The 25,305-nt window shown below is 32.7% G+C and overlaps 1 protein-coding gene across 2 annotated transcripts in view; it reads right to left on the reverse strand.

Moving 5' to 3' along the window:
* LOC123532362 (calcitonin gene-related peptide type 1 receptor-like) overlaps window positions 1-25,086 on the reverse strand; it is a 199,788-nt gene extending 174,702 nt beyond the window's left edge. Inside the window, exon 1 of one of the 2 annotated variants that reach the window (XM_045313783.2) lies at window positions 23,234-25,086. In XM_045313783.2, the coding sequence (XP_045169718.2) occupies window positions 23,234-23,675 (442 nt within the window). In that variant the 5' untranslated portion in view covers window positions 23,676-25,086. Of the gene's footprint in view, window positions 1-21,516; window positions 21,679-23,233 lie in introns of those variants that run through there. The other variant, XM_053517370.1, reaches the window with a different exon arrangement.
* Between the last annotated feature and the right edge of the window lie 219 nt (window positions 25,087-25,305).

Consider the following 25,305-nt stretch of genomic DNA (forward strand, 5'->3'; position numbering starts at 1 on the left):
TAATGAGTTGATTTGTCATGCGCAGGACCCAGACCCCTTGCTCCAAGGTCAAATTCACCTTATATATATTTTTGGTATTTTATTTTGGCTGGTCTTTTACTTTTTTGCAATGGTGTATAATCAAATAACTTGACATAAACATTCACCATTACAAAACATTGTGTCATGTGCAAAGGTCAGGGTCAAAGGCACCTGAGTTAACTTTCTTTTTTGTTTGTAAATGAGATTACTTCCGTTTTATGTGATAAAGTACAAACACATGTGTTTTTACAGTTTTCCTACTATTTCAAAAATGAAATTACTTTTTAAGAAAAATGATAGGTATTGATAGATATAAAAAGCAGTAAACAATTGTAGACTTGTAGAATGCAACCCAGGCACAAGTTATAAGTTAATGGTATACGAGGAAATGAGAGCATATTTCCGCGTAATTATTGAACACCCGTCGAATATAGGTAAATGCAGCGTATTTATTGAACACCCCTCGTATATAGGTAAATGCAGCATTATTATGGTTGCAACACATTAAGTTGATATGTAGTGCAGCAATGTATCAACAGTAGAATTAATTAACTTTTGCTGGTGTGTAATTGTTATTTAAGTATCATATAAGTATCATGCATTTCATTTGTTTATTTAATACCTCCCTTTAACATGACAAAATATTTCATTACATTTTGTATTAATGTTTCCTTACCAATTTAAGAATAGAATCAAAATAAATCTTTAAAATACAGATATTAGAATTTGAAAGCATTCACCAATTATAGATTTCCAAACATTTTCAAACTTCATAATGTCTTCATAAATTATATGATATTTAGTTATGACTTATGTACATTGTTTGTATGTTGCCCTTTTACTTATAATGGCATGCAGTATGTTTTATGAAAAATGTCCCTAGGCGTGGGGCGTTGTTAACTCTGTTACAAATTCTTGTATTTACATTTTTACGGTAGCTTTGCTACAAAAATATGTGCTTTGCATTCAATATGAAAATCAAAGTAAATGTGAGGATATTGATCTTTTCAACATCTAAAAGGAACAGCTAAAAAGACCTACCCACGTTTAACTGTAATTTGCTGTCCTATGAAAATTCTGTTCCTGGTTTTTATTTTAAATATCGTTAAAGCCTGTGAAAAACAATCGTGTCGATTCAGTTTTGATCTTTACCATCAGAAAATTAGTTAAGCTTTTTGTGAATGACATATGCTTGCGGGAAGAGCCGTCTTTGATATTATTGCAGCAATGTTGTTTCTACGAAGATAAACGATTTTTATGATGTCCGCGTATAGTCAGGGAGAATGTTCCTTAGACGACGTTGCAGTTGTTCCGTCCGGTGGACAGAATGACTGGGAAGCTGATTTTAATGTTAAATGCAACAAAATATGTGAAAATTGTAATATCACGTTGTTTATAAATTGAAAGGAAAAACAATGTAAATATAAGAAATGAATTATTTTCTTCGGAGTTCATGCGAAATGAACGACAGAACAGGATTGACAAATTAAACATGAATCGGTGCAATTAATGGATTTGCCGGTCATATTATGTCGTTCATTTCGCATGAACTCCGGACAAATATCTCATTTCTTAAATAGTAGCAAAACTAACAAGGAATGAAAAGACTAAGTTGTATTTGGCGAACTGTGAATACGTAAGTATTTTTATCATATAATTAAAAACAAGTTAACGTTTGTGGAACGTTATCAATACGTGAACATGTCATTAAAGGTACGATTTACTGAAGAAAATATATTTTAAATCAGTCATCATTTTTATTGGTTGCATTTCTCATGGATACAATGATATTTGAATAAATATTGATGAAGAATCTACTACGTTGTAGAATAATATTTGTTTCAATACATGCAAAACTGCATTAAGTAAGAGATTGGAAAATTCAGTTTGAATTTCTATTTTTTGCAGTGTTAAGTAAACAATTGTTTCATTGAATCAATGCATTCCTTGATAAAGGAAGAAAATACAAATATTATAAAACAGTTTTTCCCTGTAAAACAAGCATTTGAGCCGCGCCATGAGAAGACCAACGTAGTGGCTTTGCGACCAGCATGGATCTAAGGATCCATGCTGTTCGCTAACGGTTTCTCTAATTGCAATAGGCTTTGAAAGCGAACAGCATGAATCCTGACCAGACTGCGCGGATGCGCAGGCTGGTCTGGATCAATGCTGGTCGCAAAATTACTATGTTGGTTTGCTCATGGTGCGGCTCAATTGTTTCCCGGTAAATATTCTGTAACATCCTGTAGTGTTCATTTGTTTGCTTAGTACAATATTGAGCCCTTTAATCAATAACGCTTTACCCGGAATACAATATATTTTCTGTCAAAGACCCCGTTCATAATTAAACATCTATATTTCTTTGATACCATGTTTAAGTTATCTGTAACATCATTGTATATTATTCAATAATGCATTTTCAAAACGTGGAACGTACCAAGAATAAAACTACGATCATTAGGTGCAGTTTGTTACGCAAATAATTCAGTAATTCACAGTCAATATTTATCTCCTAATCGAGGTTTAAAACATGCTTTTATAGCGATAATAATAAACAAATATTTGCTTGTTCTTTGATACCATGTTATCTGTATTTACGTTATCTTAACATTATCAACGTTCAAAACTGTACACAAATAGCGTATCATAAGTTTACAATAATATCAAAATCAAAGATTTAAATAGCATTGGATGGTCTCTAAAAAAGGTAATTATGTGCTGGTAAGTTATTCATTGTTTACTTAAGGATGCAGTACACACTGCATACGTAATCCTAATGTAAATAAAACACAAACAATTTCTTCGTTTGCCTCTGATTTATATTGCACCTGTAAACCTTTTTTTATTTCTTATATTTTCAACTTGCAATATTTCTGTTTTTGCTTATATTTATAAATTGCAATATTTTGTTCAAAACTTTCTATGACATAATCTATGCTTTTAAATAAATATACACGTCAAATTATATGATGCAATTTACAGAGTTTGATTGTTCTTGCATAACTATACTATTCCATTTAGATCTGTTTTGATTTCAATTTATTCTCTTCTCCTAACGTAAAATAGTATTGGAAGAGAATCAGTACATGATACGTAATAAACTGTTCACTTAACTACAATGCGGTTTTAATGCAGTGTTCCGTTAGGGACATCACGCTTCGCCATCGTACCGTCGTACCATGGCGCTTTGCATTCATACAGAGCATAGAGGCCCTAACGGAAGACCGTAGTAAAAACTACGAATTTCAAAGCTGTTTCAAACACTGTAAAACCGAACCCATCCTCATATTCTTATATCATTTCAATTTAGGTTTATTGACATAGATTATTAATAATGTGTACATTTAGTGAACCTTGTACTAGTATCCAAAATAATGTTTGCAACCCGTATCGATCCCTGGTTATACCCCAGTCAGACATACGGTGCGGATAGCTACGTCTAGCTACGGACAGAAACGTAGTAATCCGTATCGATCCGTACCTGAGCCGTACCTCAGAGTAGTCATTCGTATTAATCCGTACCAAAACGTGGTCAAAACGTATTCCAAACTTATTCCAAACTTGCAAGTTTCTCCAACTTTTGAACATGCACAAAAGTTTGAGCGAACCGTAGCCATTTGAGCGTGACTTTAGTCCAACTTGGCTGAAACTTATTCATCCGTAGTTAAACGTACTTAAACGTAGTTATCCGTGCTGTTACGTACCTCGCCGTAGCCGAACGTAGTTATCCGAGGCTGCTCGTACTTAAGCATAGTTCAACGTAGTTTACCGCAGACCAGTCCGTGCGCTGGGCAAATTGCAAGGCGCAGTAAAACGTAATTCAACGTAGAACCTCGTACCTATCCGTACTTATTCGCGTCCTTCATTGTTTTGTTTGTTTCATGTTACTCACCATTTTCCCCGTACTAAGACGTACTGCTCCGTAGTTATACACCCACAGACTAATCCTATCCGCACCGTACCTCAACGCACGGACATATCCGTATGTGTGACTGTAGCTTAAAGAGGAATACTTTTTTTTAACCTAAAGCTGGGGCCGTATTCATAAAGCATCTTAAGTATAAGTATAAAAAATTGATTATTTACTTAAGTATTACTTAGGTTAGAAATTTATTTTACTTAAGTATATTTGTTATTCATAAAACAACTTAATAAGTAATTCTTGTTTTTTATTGTGGACGAAAACATAAAAGAAACAACATTAATTTCAGACAGATACAACATGCACAATTATGTTTAAAGTGCTTTTATCTGAAAACAACACTTTAATCGTACTCACCATGCTATTTTATTTTCTGAGTCATTTCTTACGTATCTTAAGTTTTAGCTGTTTTATGACTAGAACTTAAGTTTTTACTTATTTACTTAGACTTAAGTTGAAATCAACACAAACTTAAGTAAAATCTTAAACTTAAGTCAAAACTTATACTTAAGATGCTTTATGAATACGGTCCCTGGTCTTTGTACAATGTACAATTAATATAAATACTGATACTGACCCAATGCCATTGAACTTTTGTGCAAACAATTCGAAATCTCAATAAATGTAAGCATCACACTATCATAAGCATATCGAAAGATTCCATTTTGATAAGAGCTTTATAACAGATTTTCCAATAAGAAGAATTTAAGATTTCTATCAACATTCACGTGCATGTAAACGCTGAAGAAAGAAAAAGTGAATGGTCGTAGACAGACAATTTTAACAATTTGTTTAATGATATTACAAACAGAAATGGAAACAAATATAAATTTGTGTACACTAGGTCAAATACGAATGCCGACTATGCTGCACATGTAGTGGGCATACAAAGCCAAATTTGATTGAGTGTTTAGTATAGGAAGATACAATTCAAATCTAAACATTCATAATCAAACTATGCTTATTTTGTCAAATATTTTGCTCAAATTCGGTGTTATGGTACAACAAATTCTCAATGTACTTCCAGTACTAAAACTTTAATAACGTAACGTTATGACAGAAATTGTATCTAATTATGTATTACATACATAGATATAACTCTAAATAATGCTTCTTGAAGACAAATACTACACTTTAACTTCTAAAATGTATATATTGCTCTTTCTTTTGTGAAAAAAAGTGTGAAGAGCGTATGACAACTAACTTCAACAGATCCCTAATACTACATATATAATTAAATTTTCACAATGACAAAGGTAGGTAGTTTCACACAGTACATGTGTGTTGAGGAGAATGACAAAAACTATTCCTAAAAATAAAGATGTATGGTATTTGTTGGGATCTCTTTGAAGCTGTCAAAATCTAGATTCTATATTTGTATATTTTAAATTTGAAATCCAGGTTATCACCAAAGAGCTCACCAAGGGTTTTGTTATTAGTTTTAAATAGATAGGCTAAACTAAGGGCATAGTTAAGTTGTGCATGAAGCTTAGTTTTATAAACCATTTCAAATGACAGAAATCAGAAATCCTGTGAGTGTGTTACAACAATCCTACATTGTCAGTTTAAAGCCAGAAGAGCTTATTAGTATATGGATAAGAACGCTAATGACACACTGAAGACCTCGACTGACAATACGTGTCAACTTCAATACTCACGTCCAAATAATTTGACTAACGGGCTTTCTGTCCAGTCCAACAGTCATTAGAAAACAAACTGAATTGTATTCTATACTTATACTGCACCCAATTTAAGAAAATTAGTTTCGCTATAGCGCTGATTTTATTATTTTACGCTGTCCCTCGCATTTGAAAACTCCATCTTACACAGGTAGGAATAAATGATCTTTACAATCAATCCATCAAGATAAGTTGTCGTGCCTATTATATTAAAAGATATTGTGTATTATCAGTCATGTCACAAAACGGCTGCGTATATCCCGGCATTATTTACTTTTTTAATGACGTAATAATTTGAGTAACACTAAAAACGATATATTTTACAAGGTATCTCCTTATGTATAACGGTACCCCCGTTACGATATTGAACCACCGTTAATTTTCCCGTTAGGTAGGAATCAACACAAGCTAAAATAAAATTGCTCATCCATAAAACGGTCTGCAATGAATGTCTATTTCGTACACAGAAGACTATTTAAAAGATATTTGCGGACTGACGATTCTGTAGTACAATCATCAACTACTTTACATGTCTTTATATTGGAGATCAAAAGAACTACTGTAGGGTAGACGAGATGTGGTGACACTCAGAACACGCTGGACGTACTAGGAATAAAGCAAAAATGGTTCTGATTAAAGCAACCAACGCAAGAATCAGTTTCTCTGGACGCGTCTTCCAACAATTTTGATGTACCGTTTCATTGTAATTCATTTCGCATAAAATGAGTAAGGAATTTTACACACAACGATACACTAGTCATTGTATCATACAATATTGGACGGAAACCTTGTAAAATATACCGTCTTTATGAGTTATCTTTACAAATTTATTGTAATCATCTCATTTAAAAATGTTCTTCTTGTTCTTCTTCCTATAAAACTTCACACTTTTACAATAACAATTTAATTCAATGTAATATTTTCATGGTCTCATATCTAAAGCTTGTCAATAATGTATGTAACTCATCTGCAAGGAGAGGAGATATTTAGTTAATCCTGCCGTTCCAATCTTTTTGAATTGTATACTGCTTGACAAAGCGGAAAACAACCAAACCAGGAGCATATAATATTTTTCTTATCATGGTCAGAAGATTTTCTGGGACAACATTTTGACAGGATACTAAACAATAATTTCCATAAAGAGCAAATAAATATTTCTCGAAAATAATGCGCAGTTAACACTGAATCTGACTGAGATTCAAAATTTCAAAGCAATCTAATAGTCTAAGAACGAACAAAATGTGCATCCGCTTAACTATGCCTTGTATATGTATTGTTTTTCGTGTCTAAGTGGGATCTGTCTTTTAACTTTGAGAATCAAAATTGTCTTGAAATTTTATATGATGAAGTAATTGTAAGGAGCTTCCTCTGATGCATTAGTTCTATCTCGTTTGTCTGGAAATATGTGAGGCAGCAACAATAAAGTCAATTACGGGGAGAATAACAACCAGAAAGGTCAGCTGTTTCAAGAAATAAATCACAAAAATCAGTGTTGCCATTTCTCAAGATTAGAATGTCTTTAATATTGACTTTATGTGTGCAGTCAGAGATGCACATTCACGCTCCTTAACCCTTACCCTGCTTAATTTCTAAAATGGAAATGTTCCATCATTCAATTTGGGCAATACCATTTATTATTTGAAATATACTGAACATTTACTGACTGAATAGCGAACAGTGCACTGGTCGCAAAGGCAGAATCAATTGCCGGCAGCAGGCGGAAGATTAAACACATGTACATATGTTGCATAAAAAGCGTTTAATTCTGTGTAACAGTATTGTAAATGAATAAGTTTAATTAGTAGGGAAAATGTTTGGTTGTTGTACTTTTTTATTTTTAGATGCATGCATCGAAATATTCATTTTTTGTCACTGAAGAGGCCAGAAAAAATATGTCATCTTAACCTACATGAACATCATTCAAACGAAAAGTTTAATTTGTAATGTTTCCCGAGATAACAGTGCGAAAGTGCGAATGAAAATATACTTCCCTGAAAGTAGAAGACAAAACTAACGAAGTTTAGTTCCATCACTTTCTGCATTCCATAATGAAGCCTGATGACTGTGTTTCCTCTGATAAATTATTTCATGTTAGAATTGAAGTATTGTAATCTATTGATATCAAATCAGTTTGGGGAACAAATTTTGAAAGGTGTTGTTCAGTCAAACATATAAGAAAACGTAATGCAAAGGCGTCTGGTTTGATTTCAGACGACATCTGGCCTTTTTGACTATCTTTTCAGTCATGCTGAACACACTAAATGAAGAGAATAGCCAAATATGCCCATAGCAACTTTTGTTTTTGGACTATTCTACTGCGATCTCAAATGGATCGATTATATCACATAGTTTTTTTGATTTTCATTCATGCGACAAGGTTAACGTGGAAGTCAATAGAATTCAGTGTCTGTTCCGACACATTTTTTTCATTTGCTTTCATTTGTATTTGCGTTTAAGCTTTCAACCCATTCACCTGTTCACTGTTGGTTTTTGTACATGTGAAACAATCACATAAACTTTCCCACTCTGATATTTCTTGATCATCTAATCACGTACTACCAAGTTGTTAAGTATGGGTGTTAAAAGGACTATTTTAGGAATACTCCTAAAACTGTCTGGTACAAAAGTGTTCCTTATCCTCGACATCTCCTTCGGGATTTATTTCTAGTATTGCACAATACGTATCAGGCTATCACAGATAGAATGTATAGTATGAAGCAAAGGATCATTCCGAGCGGAAACACTGCAAATAAAACATTTCTACACTAATTTGGAGAGAACATTTTCTTCATTAAGCACAAAATAGGCAGTTATTCTGCACCTGAGCCTAATCAATTAGAAAAGATAGCAATCTCATTGTTGTCATAAGCGCATACCAGGAACAGTACAACTGTGCATCACTGAAGTAAGGAAATCCGTTTATTTAAACTTTGTTACAAATCTATATTAAATTGCTTAAAACCCTGATTACTGACTAATGAAATATGGGAAAAGACCCTTCGGAAGTAGTATAAAATATGTACTGAAATAAACTTTGATATAAACTTTGAAATGAATTTATATTATATACATTTTGCATTTATATTTTCATAACCAAATACAGGCTCTAAGAACAATACCGAATTGCTACCTCTGCAATCAGAGAATATTTATCATAACTGTCAGAAGACTCATAAAATAACACTAAAGGTCACAATTTCCAGACAAATGGGCAATCTATATTAATCTTTATTTCCATGTTCCATGATAGACGGTAATCACGCTTGAGAAAAAACACACCAGCATTTCACCGATTTCTACAAACCTAAATTCTTCTCCCAAAACTGTCATCTTTTATTTCCGTACAGGTCACTTGCATATTAAGAAAACTGTTAAAAACAAATGTGAATATTTAAGGAGGTAGGTTACCTTTATATTTGTATGTGCGCATGTCCAACCGGAAGCTAACGTGACGATTTACGACGACGTTTACGACAAACTAAATGTGTTTGTATATTCATTCTTCTGAAAACAAATCATAGACCTGTCTTCGATCTGACTCTTTATGGTTTAATAATGCAGAAATAATGAATAAATTGCCGCAGAAACGCTTCAAAACAATGTTGCCTTAAAATGACGTCATTGACGTCATGACGTTACGTGTCAGGTACCGCGCAAAATAAATAGCTTTTATCTTGAAAGTACGTAATTCTGTGCATTTTCTTTATTCAAACTATTTTCAAATAACCATTATCGGCTAAAATATTTTTATGAGTCTTTTGCTCTGAATAATAATCAATATTTTGCTTCTTTTATGTAGTTATATTGAAATGTTATGCGGAATGTAAGAAAATGGATGATGGTAATCAATGTTATTTGGAATATAGTTGGGTGAGAGGTTACTTGTAACGGCCATTTTCAAATAAAAAATCTAGCAGTTTGATTTGTAATACCTATTTTTCAGGTTCCGTTGATACTTTGTTACTTATATATTAAAACTAAGATCTAAAATTGTTCAAATTTCAGTTGAAAATTGTGGTTTCTTGAATTGAATTAATGTCACCATGGAAACGAAGCCCGTGACCAATGTATCTAAATGTAAAATTCAAAAGCGTTGACACTAGTCTATTTAAGAAACACAGCTTCGGCTTTTTATTTTCATTTCAACAATATCCATGAGAATAATAGTAGCATGCTGAACAATTTCCATGAAAAATGCTAGACAAGGGGTACTGCTGTAAGTATTATAAGCTTAGAAATTTGTTTGAATAAATGCAGATAACACGAAAATATAGCTTACGTTAGAAATAATATGTTTTAAAGCTACATCAACTAGAAAGATAATCTTATTCAATATTATTTTATAAGAAATTTCGACAAAAAGCAAGATATAAGTCATTTTAAACATCTCTGTTGCCATGGTTACTTTAAACTTTAAGAAAAATAGGAAACAATGTATAGTGCTTGGTATTTTGCTAATAATATTACCCAAATATTCCATGTTGGTCAGAATGGCACTGAAGCCGTCGAAAACCCCTATTTTAATACATAGTTGTTTAAAAATGAGAGAAAATGCGTTACAATGGAAACACGAGCCCCGCGACATATACATTTAAAGCTTATATTAGAAAGCTAACGTGCATACTAGTAAAAATATAGATTATGCTGACTTCTACGGATATTAATGAAACTAAAATACACTGGAAAGTGTTAAATATCCGTATTTTCCTTCTTCTTTCAATATGAAATAACTTTGGAGGTCATGTTCTTCAAACCTGGATAAAAAATGGACTTGAAGGGACAGAGACAAACGAAACTGAGATTGTAGCAGTTAAAACTTCATATTACACGAAATACAAAAAGATGCTGCGGTTCAACTAATTTGAATTTACTCTTGTAACAAGGTAACCTACCTCCTTAATGCTTACGATTATGATAAGGCAAGATGAAAACTGAACACATTTGAATAGACTGTACTCACTGAAAATCTCCAGTCTTCTTTGATGATTTTTCTTTCTAAATTGCTTTAACTAAAGCAAGAAGAACAGCTTATAATAATCCTAAATTTATGATAAAATAGAATAGGTCCAAGTTCAATTTAGAAACTTGAATCAATAATAATGATTATTTGTTCGTGATGTATAAAAAGCATAATAAATAAAAAGTAAGAGCGCACATTTTGCATGTACAATACTAGCGTTTGCCGCTGTCATAAATCTCCCTTTTTTTCAAAGGGGAATCATCTGAACTGTCTTACCGATTCACACTAAAGTATACCGCTCAAAAGCGGACTTAAAGTATAATGCGCCCTATTCTGTTCTATCAAATGCTTCGAAACAAAAATGTATATTATGAAATTTCATGCATTTAATTGCCGTGTAGGAGAGTCGATCAGATTTCATGCGGCTTTCTTTTCATCATGTCAAGTAGCATTTATTCGGTACAATAACTTATTTTTGGTAATCACTAAGTATTTCTTCATAGTTCAGACTTTTAAATCCTTCATTCAAATTATTTAATTATTTTTCACATGCTGTCAAATGTGATGATATTTACACAAGGTCTTGAAAATTATAATCATTTGTTATAAACGGCTCAGTACAAGATTTTTAACCTTGTTTGTTGTTGTTAACAATATTAACAATAAGTGTATGCTAATTGTGCGCTAAGAATTCATCGATATATATAGATAATGTAAATATTTATATAAGGTCTTCCATCAGAAATCGTATCGTATTTAAATGGCTGCCTTCCATAAATGGGCATTCAGCCAAGTTATTGGTATTCATTTACTAACCGAAGAATTTAAAATCTAAAAAAAAATATGTTAACTTTTTCAATAATTTCAATTTATTCATGACATCTTACAACGAACAACGTATTTCGCCTAATAATGCATTTAAACAAGAATGAACTTAATTATGCATATTTACGAGGATACTTTTTTATTTTCATTTAAGATCGAAATAACTTCACCGAGTTAACGCCAAATACAATATTTTTACTATTAGTATAGCCACGATGACAGTGTAAAATCTGGTATAAAACTAACATATTTTCCATTTATTTATTATTTCATGACTTTTAAGTGGTTTTGATCAACTTGTACCCGTAATGAGGTTTCGTACGTGAAACATATTTGACAGTTTTTATTTAAAAAGTTCAAATAACTATTTTAAACTTTATCCTGCTAAATTCCTAGTATGTATTGGTCTATTATTCAGTTTGAGCAGTACCATTTCTTATTCGAAGGGGTCGTCACGACTGAATAACGAACAGTGCAGACCAAAATTAAATGAAGACTACACGTCAACACAGATCATAGGACTCTAAAGTTACGTAAGTTTTTATTCAAATATTTGTAGTGCTTTTTAATTGTAAATAAAGACAATGTCCAGATAAATGCTAGACTTTCAGGCTCTCCCGAATAAAGACAATGTCCAAATAAATGCTAGACTTTCGGGCTCTCCCCAATAAAGACAATGTCAAAATAAATGCTAAACTTTCGGGCTCTCCCGAATAAGGACTATGTCCAAATATATGCTATAATTTCCGGCTCTCCCGAATAAAAACGATGTCCAAATAAATGCTAGACTTTTGGACTCTCCCCAATAAAGACAATGTCCAAACAAATGCTAGACTTTCGGGCATTCCCCAATAAAGACAATGTCCAAATAAATGCTAGATTTTTGCTCGCTCTCCCAACCATGTCTTTTATATTTTGGTTTTGCTGCAGACCTTGCCTATGCACTTATGCCTATGGGTATACAATCAAACGTCAATGGCGAAGGTCTTCAAGGTAGTAAAATTTCTACTAAATAATATATGAATATATATGAATGTATCAAATCAAAACTGCTTATTTTTATCTGCCAAAGTTAGATATTGCATCTACCAGACTAAACACCAGATTTTACTTCGATAAATATATACTAGACTGAATCCTTATGTCATGAAATGCTTCACCTGCATCTTCATCTTACACGTTACCTTTTCAGAGTATTTATCTTGGCAAACTTATAGTACAGAGATAAATTGTATCCTGTTTTGGCTTTCAACGATTGTCTATAACTCATAATTTTTCGGCGTGTCGTATTAAGCACGATTTTATGCCTCGTATGACCTAATGCCGCCAGAATAATGTACCAATCGGATTGCATGGTAAGGTATTCTCGGTATTTTCAGCCATAATGAGAGATTTTGTAAGAGTGGCTGAAATTGCTTCACTCTGAGTCATGTGTGACATTGAGTGAAATGACAACGCGTTCGTCATCTTTAAACTCTATTGGTACAGCACCATCGTGTTGTATGCGTACCACTTAAGTTTCCTTAAGTTTTGTTTTTACAAAAAGGTTATTTGTTTTATACAGTCATTAACTCTTACCCTGTATTACAGCAACAATTTCTAACCAGTGCAAATCATTACTAACCTGCAGCAACATGACTGATACTGTTAAGTTTTAGACTCTAAATTTTAAATTAATCTTTCCAGTGAAAACAGTACTGTACATATTCTGAATGATAGACCAATATTTGATAATAAGCTAAGGTAGGGTAAGGGTTCATGTTGCTTCCAACAATTCAAGAAATAAAGTATAGAACGTATTTCAATATTGTTTGCTTACAGTTACCATCTTTTAAGCACCAAAGGCTCAAAGTGAGCTTTTGTGATAGTTTGGTGTCCGTCGTGTGTCCCTCCACAATTTCTAAACACAGTCTTCTTCTGAATTACTGTCCTCATTTATACAAAACTTCACAGAGGCCCCTTTCAACATTGCCAAAAGATTTAAAATACAGGTTTCTGCCCATATATAACTTGTGCTTCAGTTACATCACGCCGACCATCGTTTTTAAAGATATTTCTTGTTTCAAGATATGTCTAACTATTGACCTAACAGACAAAAGTATGTTTGATAAATAAATGAGTGTTGTTTGCTTCTGTGTTTACGGGCATTAGTTGCACGTATTCTGACTTCAAACAAACTTAATGATATCAAGAATGAAGTGTTTATCCTTACGCATTATGATTACATTATCATAATTCTGATAATTATTACTAATAAAAATGAGTTCTAGATATTATAAACATAGCTCTATCAGCTGCACACATTGAAACCATTTTCCAAAGCGATGCCCTTCCGTATTTCGAAACAAATACATAACGCTAACGGCATATTTTCTTACATCACCTTGTGACTTCAGTTGTCCTAGTTTTTATTTACTTTTCTTGAAACGAAATTTTTTGACTCACTTCATTTTGATTGCAACGTTTGCATTATGTTAAAACCACTATTCTAGCATAAAATTCCTGTTATTGTTGTTTTCAGGTGGTGTTTAAACAAGACCGTAAACGAGATTCTCGCGATTATGCGCTGGTAACACACCTTTATACATATGTGCCTTACAGGGCAAAGCGTAAACGTATTACGGCTCCATAATTGAAATGGAAATGACGTCAACGTCGTAAACAACGCTGACGTTCCCACACCTTTCATGGGCATTTAGTGACGTGGATGAACAATATATACAATTTGATTTTTTTTCACACGTTTTATACCACAACAGCGTTAGAAAAAAAAGAAATTTTGGTATTTTCATATCCGGGATAGAATCTCACAAATATGTATTTATATGGATTTTGAAATTGCGTTTTATTTTTCCCGCCATTTGACGCTACGTTGCCAGTTTTATGTCACGTCCGTTGTTTACGTCGTTTGTGAATTATTCTGATGTAGGCGTTTGTCGAAATGTTGATAAAATGAATTACTACAGACAAAACTTAAATACTTGGTTTGTTTAAAGCCCACCACACAACTGCGTAAGCACATGTTGATTTCGTTTCATAACATCTGCTGAATCCATTGGGATTCGTTAGTACCATTATTGTTCCATAAAAGCCTGTTGATACCAGTACGGGTAAATCATGAAAATCTAGTTTGATAAATGTATACATCCGCCTGACGCTAGTCAGTTACAGTTTATGTTGGACAGGTGGGTACTTGAGCCATTTTTGTCTCGAAACTAAGTGTCCTGAACCGATATTCAACTCGTTTCCTCAAAATGCTACATCATGACCGGGAAGATAACATTTTTGACAATTTCTTTAAGCCTACTTCTATTTTTTATAATGTAAAGTGGTAAACAGTAATTATATGGTCTTATACCCACTTGGACTAGGTTTAAAAACGAAGAATTTAATTTCACTTGGTTATACGAAAAAAATGCTGAGATATAAAACCAGTAAATAAGGGGTATCATTTCCGGAAATTAATGATGATTACGATCTAAATATTGACTCTAGAAAATCTACATAACATGGAGACTATTGATGGAAATAAGAGTTAATTCATTAAATATCTGAAAACTATTCGTAATCAGAAAATTGGTTGTTCATAAAGTTCAAGGGCTGATTGCTCATTTCACTTTAAGGAAGTAGTACACCATTGCATTTCAATATGCGCATGTCTATTACTTGTCGAAATACTTTAACGTGTCTTCCGTTTTGATTAATGATTAATAGTTTGCGGTTTTTATGTATTTGTGTTGAAATACCATGCGGAATGTTAGAAGACAGATGTTGGTGAATGATTTTATTTGAAAAAAATATGCGAGTACAAGGTTAATTATCACGGCCACTTTCAATTCAAAACAGGTTGGTTTGATCTGTAATACCTAATCTTCCGTTATCATTGATAATTTGGTATTTATATACTAGTAATAATTATAATTACGCTAAACCTGTTCCTATTTCATGAAAAATTATTTTGTCTTGATCTAAAGTTATGCTGCCGTGGAAACGAATTACGCGCTTTAAAACTAAAAAGGCTTTGACACTGGTTTATTTAAGGAACACAGTTTTAGCTTTTTAATTGTATTTCAAAATGATCTATAAAAATGATAATTGTAAACAAACATGATTTTTCCATAAAAGGTCTGACGAGTACTGCTGTACATATTTTAGCCTTTGATATTTGTGTAAATAAATAAAAATCAACCAAATATGTAACTTACTTTTTAACCGAAAACTTTATGAAACGACATGGTACAATGTTAACTGTTTGATATTATCTTAATATTTCGTTTAGGTCATATAAAAAATTAAAATGAAGCCGTCGAAAAGAAACGTGTTCATATATAGTTGCTTATGAAAAACTGAAAACAATTTCCTTTATATTTTAGGATATGCTTAGCCTAGTAACACTTTGTGCGTGAATGTCTATAGTACACAATGCCTAATAAATCAATATCGATGCAAACGTAAAGTACCAGTATGGCACGAAATGCAATTTGGAAAATATTATTTGTGAAAAAATCTTGTCCAAAGATGACAATGAACGATCGCCGAATGCATTGACTTCGAAATATAGCGGTTTTGCATTGCCTTGAAAAAAAAACTTTTATAATAAAGTATGTGAAAGATCCTTTAGAAGCATAGAATGCAACTAAGCAGAGTAACAGCAGACTTAGCTTGATTGAGTCTGTTAATGAGAGGTAATGAAATGAGCAACACCTCTCACGCCCCCTAGTATAAACCAAGTAAATGGATGACGTTTATAATGCGCGTTAGCGTTTGAATAAACTTAATGATATCACATATAGCATGGTCTAAATGTTATCATATACACGTATTTAAAACACATTTCTGTTTCAGTAAGAGGTTTCTTCTGTATTCATAAACCTACAGCGTGACCATTTTTATCCGTGTGGCATGGGATTTCCGTAAAAGAGGGCAAAACGATCCAAAATTGACCTTAATGATATGGCGTTGGCGCTAAGTGATACAAAATTAATCCTAAATCATAACATACATGTTATCAAAATGTTTTACTGTATTATCGGTTTAGACGTTAGAAAAATGAAATCATCTCTGTCTTATTTTTGTTTGATAGCTAATTATTGTATCAGCTCAGTATTCATATTGGTAACCGGACCCCTTGCCACCTGCTTATGAAGATGATTCATTGAAATTTGATCATATTCTTCCTTGTTTTATTGTTTATCACATGAAAATGATTATATCTGAAATGCTCATTCTTAAAACTATTCAATTAAATATAGTTATGCTTACATCTGAATTTTTTTACGATGTATTTTAAATTACTGACTCATATTAACTGTATTACCAAATTGACAATTTAAATGATGTAACTTAATTCCTGAAAGAAACAACTTACAGTGTTTCCAAAAAAGTTTATTAATAAGCTGTTTTGGAGTTACAAAACTTGTTTCCCGATCCATTTGTACTACATTGGCTTATTCGTTTCTCATTTGCGACGGACGCCGTTTCGTCACTGGCAGCCAGCTAGGCATTTATTTGGCTCTGGCTCTGTCCTAGTCTATCCGGCATACGCCGATACGCGCCGGTCTTGCGAGATACTCTATGAGGCAAATTATATGTTTTAGATTATATATTTGGACAAACATTTGGAAATTTGTGGTAAATACCATTAAAGGTAGAAATATACCACAAGAGAACTAAAGCTAAATTATTTGGAACAGGGCACAATAGAAAATCATAACAAATTAGAGGTTTTTTACATTTTACTTGCAACTCACGTTGCCGGCATACGCCAGATCGATCCTTTATTCTAACAACGGCGAGATGTTTTTCTCGCATAACCCGGGTTGGATAAAACGAATTGACCCCATGTACATCTGCCTCTATAATTTCTCTTTTTGTGTAACTGTGCAGTACAAATGCCATGAATTATTGGAAGGTGATTTATCAAAATCACCGTCTCTATGTAACCGCACAGAATTTAATCAGGAATAGACTCACAACTATTTCGTATCTATCCGCTGTTCAATGTAGTTCAAAGCGGAATAATTTACCACCTCTGACGTCATTATAGTAACAGACCGGAACATTTGGCCTACTCTATCCCCACATTTGAGGTAGCCGTGGACTTGATCACAAACTTACAAGTACTCATGCCCAGTAAAAAATTGTATAACATACTTTGAATATATACGAATGGCGCACCAATTCACAAACACAATATCTCTATTACTTAAAGTGTTTTATATCCCCAACATAAAATTAAATAATACACATATTTAAAAACTTAAATCAAAATAATCTGTGAAAGGATGATACATATACAAAAGCAACTGCGCACTGATCAAAGAAAAATACGTGTATGAGTAATCAGTCCTATGAAATTTGATCAATTTCTTTTGAAAGCAGAAAAAAACAAAACTTTTTTGTTATTATCATTCGAATATGTGCTCAAGGTTTTAGATAAACTGATGTGATCTAGAAACAATCACATTAAATTGAAAAAAATAACTTTCATTTTTATCGGAATTTAGCAAAAATATTATATTATTTGCGTCATTTGATTTCCAGTTACCTCGATACTTATTATTTTAGGTTATCGTACACGTGTTGGTCATGAGTATATTCAAATTCAATTTTAAACAGCAAAAATAATACATCTAACATTAAAACAATTGTCTTTCAGTTAAAAAGACAGTCATCAGATTTTTTTGACTGAACTTTTAAATATTATCCACTGTCACCTCCCGATTGCGGAGCATATCTTACTTAGTTAAATAAAACATTTCAACAAGTGTTACTTAGAATTTGGTACAATCTTAGAAGTTATAAAATACGTCACAGACTGACCAATTTTTATGCCCTTGTCTAAATATTTATTATTTTTTTTGAAAACACGACCTGTTAGTATAAAAATAGCGTTAATCACGTTCGGGTTGGTTATTTTTAACTACGTTTAAAAAAAACTTCTTTTCAAAACACTTCTGGTTTCTACAGGCAATATAGAAAGGTCGTTTGAAAATCGTTATATAATCAGTTAGTGCACCTGGGAATCTATTAACATTCTTCCGTATGACATAACGTTCTGTATTATTACTGGTATTTTCTTGAACGCACGTTTACATGATACAGAGAACATGCATTTAAAAACAGTCTGATATCATCAGCGAGGTCATTTTATTCGGTTTATTTGATAGATATGCCCACGAGTGTAATCTGAAACATGTGTTTTGAATGCTATGTGCGAACTACAAAATTGATAGCAACTAACAATTATAGTGCTTTTCTCATCAGTTGTTTATAGTATTTATTTTTTTATATCCGGCTGGGAATGACCAGTTTGACCAATAAAATTAAAGAAACCAATATTTTTTTAACTCCGAGACCCAGTTGTTCGAAACTTTAACTAGTGATTAAGCGAACGGTTGATTAACTTCTAAAGTTAGTTTTCGACCTTTTATAAGGCATAGAAAAACAAAAGTATAATTTAAGAATTATGAACTTTGATAGACCTTTACAATAAAGTCAAAAACATCATACTTGTGTTTTCCACCACGACTAGTGTTTTGAATCAAAATTTAACAAGCAAAAGGCCCCAGAAAGTTAAATTTGAAAATAATGAAAAAAAAAAATTACAAATATATGTTGATAATGTTTTGTAGATAGGAAAATGCTGTTAACAATTTCACATCCCACAGTTTCGTTGTCAAAATAGTAATACGTTGTAAAAACTAGACGCAATTCGATCATAAAAGGTCATACACATCATTTTTCGCCGGCTGTGATGAGTGAAATATTGAGTGATTTATTTACATTTCTAATCAAAGATTCCATTACTTCCTTGTGTATAAATCTGTCCTGCTGTTTACAAACAACCTAATTTTATATCAAATTATAACTTTTATACGCGTGTTTCTATGTTATGTGAAGATCTTATATCTTGAAACTATAAAATGGTAAAGGAGCCTCCGTTGCCGAGTGGTTAAGGTCGCTGACTTCAAATCACTTGCCCCTCATCGATCTGGGTTCGAGCCTCACACGAGGCGTTGAATTCTTCATGTGAGGAAGCCATCCAGCTGGCTTACGGAAGGTCGGTGGTTCTACCCAGGTGCCCGCTCGTGAAGAAATAATGCACGGAGGGGCACCTGGGGTCTTCCTCCACCATTAAAGCTGGAAAGTCGCCATATGACCTCTCATGTGTCGGTGCGACGTTAAATCCAACAAAAAAATAATAAAATGGTATATCTTGTATTCAGAAAAAAAATGTCCTTAATTACGTTTTCATTTTTCGTACTAGTATTTATAGATTAGCTAAAAGTTCTGTTTCTCATTGATATTTCAATCACTGGCTTTCTATTATCGTGCAATGATAGTACTGAGAAATAATATGTGCTTTGTGTAATTTACTCAGTTCTTCTCTTCCTTTGCTAATAATGTTTTATAAAGACATTCATTAGCTTTTTTCTCTTTTTTTCTTCTTCTTCTTCTTCTTCTTATATAACGACAATTATGGTATTTTAGAAGAAATTTGGGGTTTCCAATCGATCAAATTTGTTGTTGTTCTCATTTTGGTAGTACTGATTTCTACATATTATGTCAATTCCCTATACTCCCAATGGTTTAGATGGCCGTTAAAGCTTTTAATATATTTCCGTCTGTTATCAAATTTAGGGCACTAACTTTGTCGTAGTATCTCTTATGTTTCATCCGCATTAGATGCGCATTTAATGTTGATATCATCTTTGAAAATCAAATTTCAAAAAACTCAATATTTTCAAATGTGATTATTGATTTAGGGCAAAGTTTAGGACCACAGCACTGATGTTGCACTGATAACCCATTGCTTCCATGCATTGCTGCCGACATGATTTATTTAGAATTATAGTATTCATAATCAAACAGTTGATAAATGAAATATAGTAAGAAAACGTAGTCATCTAGATGGTGATATTGTGACGTCATATATTGACGTTATAGAATATATACAGAATGATCAGATATAAGCACTGTGATTTAAAATTGACGGTGTCTTTGATAACGTTGCAATGTGAAAAAGAAAAATAATCGTACATGTCTGCCTGTATACGAAAGACATTTTCTTAATCATCGATCCGCACATTTCGTCGATCCTCATTCCTAGATACACACCGGTTAACTATGCTCTACACAGACAGGCATGAAAGATCCTTAAAATCTGCAAGATTACTTTATATACTGTGATTGAATTATTCCAAGGATCAAAAAAAATGTCTACATTTCGTAAATTACTGAAGTAATTCATAATACAACAAGAAAAATATCAAATACGAAAAACAACGTTCTTACAACACCCTACTCCCACAAACCGAAACCCAAAAGTAGTTTATGTACCGATGAGTACAATGTCAAAATATAATCAGAAAAAAATGTGTAAACCAAACAACACAATAGTTCACCCTGACATTCACTCTACATTCTGTTCTCTCTACATTCAGTGTAAACTTAAACATTCTTATGATAATTTCTGAAGTGTCGATCTCCCATTATAGTTTACAGCAACTAGTTTCGCTTTAAAAGATGGAAAGATTTAAGTCCACACACTATTATTGTAGTGCTATGTAAACAACATTTTCCTTCAAGTTATTGAATTCCTTGATAAACGAAGCAAAACTAACAAGCAATATTTCACTCAACAGCCCTGCACACAAGCATAATACATGTAGTCTTCCCTGTAAAAAAACAACACCTGTTTACTCTAGGAATGTCTATAAAATACCTTGAAACATCTTGTAACATCAAAAATATGTAAATTGGAATTGAGATGTGTTAAAATCAGTTTGAGCACTTTCTTAAAATCTCTTTGAAACGTATTATATAAACTTTTCGCTCTTTGACCATAACTTACGTAACCTGACTTCAAATCACTTGCCCCTCATCGATGTTGGTTCGAGCCTCACTCGGGGCGTTGAATTCTTCATGTGAGGAAGCCATCCAGCTGGCTTACGGAAGGTCGGTGGTTCTACCCAGGTGCCCGCTCGTGATGAAATAATGCACGGAGGGGCACCTGGGGTCTTCCTCCACCATTAAAGCTGGAAAGCCGCCATATGACCTATCATGTGTCGGTGCGACGTTAAATCAAAAAAAAAACAATAACTTACGTAACGGTAAATTTATGGCAATAACAGCTTCTCACTTAAACACATTGGCAAATATTTTCACTAGTTGAGTTGCCACAAATAAAAGTGTTATATCTGGTGTCCGCAACTAGATTAAATTGTATTAAATTGTTCTAAGAGATTAATATATTTCCTTTACATTTTAAAATGAAACTGAGTAAATTTGCTGTTCTTGTCAGAGATAAAGTTAATCTTTGCCATTAGTTAAGAAGGTTTCGATTGTTTTACGATTCATATTCTTCCGGATTCTAGTTAAAGGAAAAATGTTTATACTTTCACTGTGAAATCACCGGCTATATTTCACTAACAGTCATAAAACCGCTGTCTCTACAAAGAGTAACCGAAACTTGCAGTTTTACTACGCTACCTTAAGGAAATTATATGTTAAATTGTATACAATTAAAGATGTGTTGATATTTTGAGATTTGTATTATACTTAAGCTTACACTTTCCACATGATACACCTTTTGTCATATAACAGCATTTTTTCCCTTTGAAATCTACCTTGTTACAGTAGATAAAATCATTTACACAAAGAAAGAGATCAAAATTAAAATGGTCCCGTAAGCTTCCGTGATTACAAAAGTTTGAGGACCAGTCACGCTACTTTGTTCGCTTAACACAATGCAGTTTTAATTAAACAGAGATGAGTCAATGTATACACTGTAAACAGAATTGGATGCAAACGTGCTGTTATGAAGAACGATTATGTTTTAAACCACTGAAAACATGCAGCTATTGTTTCATGCAAATGAAGTAAAAGTAAACTGCATTTCATTATGCCACTGAGTTTATTTCTGATGTTTGATGAACGTTGTAGTGCTAAAAGTTTGGTGTTAGTATTAACGTATCGTTCGAAATATAACGGACAACAAGATTTCTTATATTTAATGTGCCTTTATATTTTTCATTCCCTGAACGTCTGACATTTGCAATCTTTCAACTTAAAACTACTTCATGAACAAATAGGCATTGATAAATTCTGTTACTTTTCTCATACTCTAAACTCCATATAAATTGAATTTAACCAATCCAATTTTTTAATATTGTTTCTTCTTCCGAAACATCTTGTGACATATTGACTTGAAACTTCATAACAGTTGCAAAATGATAAGGTATTGATGAAATCTACAGATTAAAAATCGTAAGACGTTCTATATCGTCATAAAATGTAAGGAACATTGTATCATCGCAATTATTATCGCTGTCTTTGTCCAAGTATAGACTGCTTTTTATCGTATTTCTGCAGTAAAGCCTTTCAAAAGTAATTTCTATCACAGTTGGATATTAATGACAAAATATTCACCTGGCTAGTGGATTATAAATGTACCCAGTTGTACATTTATAAAGTCTTAAACCGTAAGTCAACATCCTATGGCTTATCAATACAACACCAGTTTGTGATTGTCAACATTTCATAACATTATACAGCTATAAAATTAATCTGTGTGATTTCATCACATCTTCTTTAACATGTGCACTTTACATATAATACATTATTCATGGAGATTTTCCGCTCTTTAAGCACATCACTAATACAAAATGTAGGTGTATTTTCAAAGCAATATCTATTTTGTTCTGCACTGATATATACAATCAAACATCGATTTAATAGAAGGTAAATGTTTATCAAAAGACTACGTGTTTGAATGTTTCACTTGCCTACCGTTGGACTATAAGTATAAAATATCACTCTTACCTGATGTATCAGCATGTTCTATGTAACTAGGACACGAGATATACGTTCTAGTGTCAGAATCTGTATCTCCAAAACATCCATATCCGTCCCATGTCCGTGGACAGAACGCACTCTCTGATAAGTTCCGTTTTGCTGTAGCCAGTTGTTTCTGACAACAGGAAATAGCAGCATAACAACAATCCGTCCATCGTTTACAGTCATCTCCTATTAGAGAATTGCAGATAAGATCCCTTGACGTCACATTGCTGACATCAGCAATTACTGAGAAATTCTGTGAGTAGTTGTCACTGTCTTTTGTAGGCACTAGGGTCCAAGGCTGCTGAGAATGGGGTTGTAATTCATTTCCAGTATGGAACAAATATTTATAGCACATTGAACACGAAAATAATCGAAATAAAGCTACCGGAAGTTCAAAAAATCGTTCTCGGCATACAGCTTGCATTTTCAAAACGTTAAAGTTTCAAAACTAAAACTACACCGAGTACAGTATATAACAAAATAATCCAATAATACACGAAGAATGTTTACATGATTATTTTTTATCTAAGCACGCTTTACAACATACTTTTGTTTCAACCAGAGATAGCGATAAAAATAATTAAATATTTGTGTGTCCTCTCATACCATGTTATCTATACTGTCAACATTCGCCATAATATGCAAACAGTGTATTACATTCAATAACGTCTAAATTAAGCGTATATTAAATTAACCATGCGTTTTAGCTTTGTACCCGTAAAATGTAAACTCAGTAACGATAAGCTATTTATTATTTACTCACGTATGCAATAATACAACATGGCAAACTTATTTATCCTAATCTAGATATAACATGAACAATTTCTTTATTTGCCTTTGATTAACTTTGCATTAATTATATTCTCATTAACAATGGAACAGTTTCTGATTTACGTTTCTACTCTTAACGCTATTTTTCATTTAATTTGGAATTGTTTCCGATTTTTATTACTACTGTAAATGCCTGTCTTTGTTTATTTTCTCATATACTATGGAACACTTTCTGATTTACAGTACCACTGTAAACTCCTGTCATTGTTCATTTTCTCATTAACTACGGAACTGTTTCTGATTTGCATTTCTACTGTAAACCCCTGTCATTGTTTATATTCACATTAACTATGGAACAAATTTTTATTTGCCTTTGATTTACAATGCTTCTGTAAACTCATGTAATTTATTGTTAATATCTCATGAACTGTGGCACAAAAATAACTTGCAATCTTCCGCTATTACAAAGTCACTGTGAAAAACAGTTTTTACAAAAATCATAATCCTAGTCATAAAATCTGACAAAAATATATTTTACAGCATTTCAGCAGTATTCCATTCAGATCTGCGATTCATTATGTTTAAGTATTATTTCACATTTGTTATTGGCACTTCATTGTTTTGAGAAAACATTTGAAATAAATTCTTTTTTATCCCTTCACAATCACTACGTGTGATATATCTGTAAACAACTTTGGAACACATGCTGTCTTGAAAATTCAGATGGCATTTTCTGTTATTCATTAATTTCATCTCGTGCGTATGGCATAATTTAACGCAAGTACAGTGACTTATTCAGAGAGAAGCAACGCCAGAAAGCTCATATGTTTCAAAATATAAAGTATAAAGGTCATTGATGCTATTTCTCAAATTTGATATTATGCCGACGTCTACAATTAGATACCACTTGTTCATATGATATTATTGATAGGCAACACATGTAAAAGTGATGACTTTTTAAATGGACCGACGCAAACAATATACGTTTTTCATTCAAAATATCCAAACTTGTTGTTTAATATTACTTATTATTTGGTTTAAACAACATTTTATTCAACAAAAAGCATGTGATTGCAACATTTTGTTTTTACAAAAGCATGGGATCGAGTAGTAAGCTTATAAGCTTTTTTAGAAACTCTTTCCCGATTTCTTACTTATTATTTAATGATAGTAATGAACTGGACTCATAATCGAAAAAGGTCACGCAGCTTACACCTTGTTTGCTTCAACTTTTGTGTTTAGATGTTTTGATAAAACTATTTATCACAAGTGACAATTAATCA

The sequence above is a fragment of the Mercenaria mercenaria genome, chromosome 11 (assembly GCF_021730395.1).
Source record: "Mercenaria mercenaria strain notata chromosome 11, MADL_Memer_1, whole genome shotgun sequence".
In the NCBI taxonomy this organism is placed as follows: Eukaryota; Metazoa; Mollusca; class Bivalvia; order Venerida; family Veneridae; genus Mercenaria; species Mercenaria mercenaria.